Genomic DNA, 6,091 nt, shown 5'->3' with positions numbered 1-6,091 from the left:
CAGCGTGACCATTTCCCCTGGGGGGTGATTTCTCACTTTCTGTCTCTATGTCTCTCTCTGTCTGTCTGGCGAGTGCACGCACCCTATAGCGAAAAAAAAAAAAAACTCTTCAAAAAAAAAAAGAAAAAGTAATATGTAAATTAAGCTTCATGAAGATCCATCTGGGGGGCCGACAGATGGCATGGTGGTTAAGGGCGCTGGACTCCCACATGGCCAACTGCAGTTCAAGTCCTGGACCTGGCAATTTGCTTTCTCACTTTCTCTCTCACTCTCCCTCTGTCCCTCTCTGGTCAAATTAAAATAAATAAATAAATAAAGTTAAAATAAAATAATTCTTTAAAAATAATCCATCTGGTAACCATAATTATCAGAGGCAAGAACAGCTAGGAAAATATTGTTATACCCTGTAGAAGAGATAATGAGGGCTGAAAAATTAGAGGAGATACTCTGAGAATAGACGAAAGGTGGGCGATATGAGAGTACTACATACTAATTAGTATTACATGCTAATTATAAATGTATACATATACATATACACATATACAAGGTCATTTTTATGTACATACACATGTAGTATAATTAGCAAGGCAAGAGAGAAGTCCAAGTTGATGCCAACCTTATGGATGTATGTTGAGAATTAAATGTTATGGAGCCAGCAGGTGGCATGGTGGTTAAGGGCTCTGGATTCCCACATGGCAAATGTGGTTCAAGTCCCAGACCTGGTGGCTTGCTTTCTCACTTTCCCCTTCTCTCTCTCTCTATCCCTCTCTGGTCAAATTGAAATAAATAAATTAAATAAATAAAGTTCAATTAAAAAAGAAAACAATGGAGATTAGGATCAAGTACAAAGTTCAACAGCAGGAAAGACTGTTGATCTTTATAAAGGATAGTTTATTCATACTTTCTTTTTCCATTTAAGAATTATTTTATTTACATTTATTTATTGAACTGTTGCAGGCAATGTGGGAGTTCAAGACCCTTAACTACCATGCCATCTGCTGGCCCCATACTTTCATTTTTTTATTTGTTTATTTCCTTATTTAAATTGCCAGAGGGTATACAGTCTTTCCAGAGAGGGAGAAAGTAAAAAAGCAACTCCCCATTGGGAAAGGTCACACTGCAATCCCGTCTCCTCCATTTCTGCCTCCTTTCAGGAGGACACACCCGGTGTGTTTTTCAAGCTGTCAGGTCAGGAACCTGAATCATGCTGTCAGTCATGTGGAATCCAGCTGCCTTAACCACCATGCCATGGGCTGGCCCCACATTTTCCATTTTATTAGAAAAAGATAGTTTCAGAGCCAGCCCGTGGCATGGTGGTGAAGACGGCTGGCTCCCATGTGGGTGACTGTGTTTTGAGTCCTGGATCCAGCAGCTTCAAAAATGCTCCAGGTGAATGTGCATGTGTGCCAAAAATTCAGAAAGGAGGGAGAAGTGGAGGAGAAGGGATTGAGACGTGAGCATTTCCCATGGGAGGTGCTTTTTTTTTTTTTCAGAGAGGTTTTGCTATAGGGTACATGCATTTGCTGGAGAGACAAAGAGAGAGAAAGAGAAAAATCACCCCCATGGGGTATGGCCGCACTGCAATCCCTCCTCCTCCATTCTCCTCTCTTGATTTTGGGCACATATGCACACGCACCCGGTGTGTTTTAAGCCACCATGTCCAGGACTTGAACCATGTTGACTAATGTGGGAGTCCAGCAATGTAACCATTACACCATCTGCTGGTCTCAGAAGCTGCTTCTTAACTTTCTCTGTCTCTCTAGTGAGTGCATACACCCTCTGGTAAATTTTTAAAAAATCTATAAGAAAGAAAGAAGAACATATTTTCTCCTTTTCTGACTAAAGCTAATGTATGCATACATTATCTGGCACTATTACCTCTTAAAAAGAGGAAATACATATGTATATACACATAATTATAGTATATACATATATGTACACATACATACATACAAATACATGTGTGCTTGTATATATGTATGTGTACGTATATATGAAACAAAAGACTTTAAGGCTGGAAATGGAAGACCTTACTATGAGCTAAAAAGTGATACTGTCCAGCTATAGAGTTTTTCATTACCTTTGCTTTTGCTTCTACATCTGTAAAATGAAGAGTATGACACCTGTGACAAAGCAGTTGATGGAATAAGTGGGAGTATTATAGAAACAGGTAATATGTACATTTAGAGTAAAATTGGTAATTTCTGAATTGATGATTGGTTCCTTAACTGAAAGCAAAGGATAAAATAAACAGCCTACTCGTACCTTCTTTGAGAAGAGTAAAGACTCCTTGCTTGTCCATGTTCAGATCCAAGGATAAGTGAGAGCAGTCTGTGAATGCAACGGCCTCTTTGGTCTCCTTCTTCACATGATACATCGCGATGGGGATCTCTATAACCTGACCGATCTCCACGTCAGCATGGAATGGTAACAGTTCCATTTTGTTCAGTTTCAGGACATCTACCTGGAGGGAAAAATATTAATCTGTCGAGAAAATTATGTTAGAAAAGCCTTAGAAGAAAATAAATCATTACTTAAATATTTAAACACACGTGCACATACATGAACATATATCTGTATTTTTCTGTAAAAACATACAGTACATATACATGTTATTTATTATACACATTATACACACACACACACACACACACACACACACACACTTACATATACACAAGGTGCTTAATATGTTGCTCTTTTTAAATTTCTTTCTTTTTAAAATTTTTGCCAGAGGGCACATGTTCTTGCCGGAGAGACAGAGCGAGGAAGAGGGAGAAAACATCTCCTCAGAGGGAATAGCCACACTGCAATGCCTTCTCCTCCGTGTCTCCTCCATGTCTCCTACACCCACGTGCACACACTCCTGGCGTCATTCTCGAGCTGCTGGGTGCAGTACTTGAAATAGCAGTAGGCTATGTGGGGTCTAGTTGCTTTAATCACTAGCCGAAAGAGCCGGTCCTGACTCTTTTCTTTTTATTTTTAGAATTATTTAATTTTTATTTTCATTTTATTTATTTATTTGTTTATTTTTGGAGAGGTTTTTGCTATAGGGTGTGTACACTCACCGGAAAGATAGACAGACAGAAAGTGAGAAATCACCCCCCAGAGAAAGTCACCATGCTGCAATCCTTTCTCCTCCATTCTCTTCTTGGGATCTTGGGGACACACACACACATGTCTGGTGTGAGTTTAAGTTGCCAGACCTGGGACTTGAACCGTGGTCGACGATGTGGGAGTCCAGCGACATAATCATTACACTACCTGCTAGTTCCTTTATTTATTTATTTATTTTTAAAGAATTATTTTATTTAACCTTGTTTATTTATTTTAAATTTGACTGGAGGGGGGAAGAGAGAGAGGGAGAGAGGGAGAGAGGAAAAGAGGGGGAGAAAGAGAGAGAGAGACAGAGAGAGAGAGAGAGAGCGAGAAAGCAAGCTGCCGGGTCCAGGACTTGACCCACGATCAGCCATGTGGAAGTCCAGGGCCCTTAACCAACATGCCACCTGTTAGCCCCAATTTTTATTTTTTATTTTATTTTAACTTTTTAAATGATCTTTACTTGCTATACATTTATTTATTTATTTATTTATTTATTTATTTTTAATTTTACCAGAGAGAGAGCGAGGGAGAGAAAGCAAGCCACCAGGTCGGGGACTCAAACCGCAGTCAGCAATATGGGAGTCCAATGCCCTCAACCACCATGTCAACTGCCGGCCCCCCAATTTTTATTTTTTAATTTGCTATACAACACGTGTACTCATCAGAGAGAGACAGAGACAGAGTGAGAGGGAAAATGAGAAAGCAACCCACCAGGTCCAAGATTCAAACTGTGTTCAGTCATGTAGGAGTCCAGTACCTTAACCACCATACCATCTGCTGACCCAATTCTTTTCATTTCTTTTTTATTTTATTTATTTATTTATTTATTTTAAAGGATTATTTTATTGTATTGTATTTATTGTCATTATTTTATTTTTTTATTTTATTTGAAGTTGACTAGAGAGAGATAAGAGAGATGGAAAGTGAGAAAGCAAGCTGCCAGGTCCAGTACTCAAACCATGGTCAGCCACATGGGAGTCCAGCTGCCTTAACCACCACGCCACCTGCTGGCCCAGTGAGAAAGAAAGCAACCAGACATGGAACTTAAACAGTGGTTGGCCATGTGGGAGTCCAACGCCTTAAACACCATGCCACCTGCCAGTCCCTCTTTTCTTTCTTAAAAAATTATTTATTTATCGTGCTCACTTTGGCAGCACATATACTAAAATTGGGACGATATCGAGAAGATTAGCATGCCCCCTGCGCAAGGATGACATGCACATTCGTGAAGCGTTCCATATTTTAAAACCCAGATCAAAGCATATTTCTCCCAGTTTGGCACTATTACAAGATTTAGACTGCCCAGAAGTAAAAGGACTGGAAACAGCAGAGGCTATGTCTTTATAGAGTTTGAATCTGACGATGTTGCCAAGATCGTTGCTGAAACCATGAGCAACTACCTGTTTGGTAACAGACTCCTGAAGTGTCATTTTGTACCACTCGAAAAAGTACATAAAGAACTTTTCAGAAACTGGAATACTCCATTTCAGCAGCCATCGTACCCAGCAGTGAAACAATGTAAGGATCGGACACCTCTACAAAAGCAACGGATGGAGAAGCATTTTAAGAAGAAAGAAAAATTACTCAGGAGTAGATTAGCTAAAAAGGGAATTGATTCTAATTTTCCTTCCTTAATTATACAGAAAAAGAGGAAAAACCTTTTAGACACTGATCTTCAGAAATCTACAAACCATGGTCAGTGATGTTTGATCTTGTTCACTACACACAATGCGTAGCAATTAGGCTACAGGGCTAGCTCTCAAAAAGCACCTACCATTACACAGCAGGAGTTTGGTACATACAGTCCTCAAGCCTTAGTTTGCCTCTATTTTCCAGTGTCTTGTTCAAGTTCCCACTTCTTCCGTGATAGTCTCTGACTAGTCTCACCCACAAAAAATTTTCTTTTTATAAGTTAACAGTACTTTTATTATTCAATTAAAGTAGCACAAAATTGTATGTATCTTTAAATACTTCATAAATGGGGCCAACAGGTGGTGTGAAGGTTAAAGTACTGAATCTCACATGGCCAACTGCATAGTTAGAGTCCTGAGCTGGTAACTTGAAAATCATGCCTGGCACGTGTGCATGTGTACCCAAAATTCCAAGGAGAGAATGGAGGAGAAAGGATTGTGGTGTAGCCATTCCCCAAAGGATGTGATTTCTCACTTTCCCACTCTCAGTCTCTGTCTCTCGCCAATGAGCAGACATGCCCTATGGCAAAATCTAAATTAATTAATAACCTCATATATAATTTCTTAAAATGTTATTTAACACTTTGTAAATACGTCTTCCTATTAATAGTTAGATTTCAGATATTTTAAGGTAGGAATAATATGTTATGTATCTTTTTTTAAAAAGGAATTATTTTATCTTTATTTATTTAATTTTATTTAAATTTGACCAGAGAGGAACAGAGTGGAGGGCGGGGTGAGAAAGCAAGCTGCCAGGTCTTGGACTCAAACTGCATTGGCCATGAGGGAGTCCAACGCTCTTAACCATCACACCATCTGCTGGCCCCAATATGTTATATATCTTTGAATGTCTTATGATAGTACAGCATTAAATACTTAGGGGATACTTGATAACAGTCACTGAGTGATAGCAAAATTCTAAGTCCTGCAGAGAAAAGCAACATACGTTAACTGTGAGAAAAATTATTATATAATAAAGTAAAAAAAATTTTTTGCACTCTTTTAGAAATCAATTGGCAAGGGAACAGCAGTTAACGTAATGGCTATGTCACTGGACTCCCATGTAGTGAACGGAGGTTGGAGTCCCGGACCAGGTGGCTTAAACTCACGCCAGGCGCGTGTGCGTGCGTGCCCAAGATCCCAAGAGGAGAAGGGATTGCGGGGTGGCCATCCTCCCTCGGGGGTGATTTCTCGCTTTCTGTCTCTCTGTCTCTCTCTGTCTTCCCGGCGAGCCCACACGCCCTATAGCAAAAAAACCTTTCCAAATAAATAAATAAATAAATAAATAAATAAATAAA

At 39.4% G+C, this 6,091-nt stretch overlaps 1 protein-coding gene and 1 non-coding gene across 2 annotated transcripts in view; one reads left to right on the top strand and one right to left on the bottom strand.

The window, feature by feature from the left end:
• Positions 1 to 6,091, bottom strand: part of NUP210L (nucleoporin 210 like) — a 169,517-nt gene that overhangs the window by 104,674 nt on the left and 58,752 nt on the right. Inside the window, exon 13 of the mRNA XM_006159801.2 lies at positions 2,266 to 2,464. Coding sequence (XP_006159863.1) covers positions 2,266 to 2,464 — 199 coding nt within the window. The remainder of the gene's footprint in view (positions 1 to 2,265; positions 2,465 to 6,091) is intronic.
• On the top strand, positions 4,241 to 4,347 carry LOC114009896 (U6 spliceosomal RNA). Its single transcript, XR_003551285.1, has one exon. It is a non-coding gene; the product is annotated as a U6 spliceosomal RNA (small nuclear RNA).

This window comes from Tupaia chinensis, unplaced genomic scaffold (genome assembly GCF_000334495.1).
Source record: "Tupaia chinensis unplaced genomic scaffold, TupChi_1.0 Scaffold000659_1, whole genome shotgun sequence".
Taxonomy (NCBI): domain Eukaryota; kingdom Metazoa; phylum Chordata; class Mammalia; order Scandentia; family Tupaiidae; genus Tupaia; species Tupaia belangeri.
This window is presented reverse-complemented; position numbering and strand designations above follow the sequence as displayed.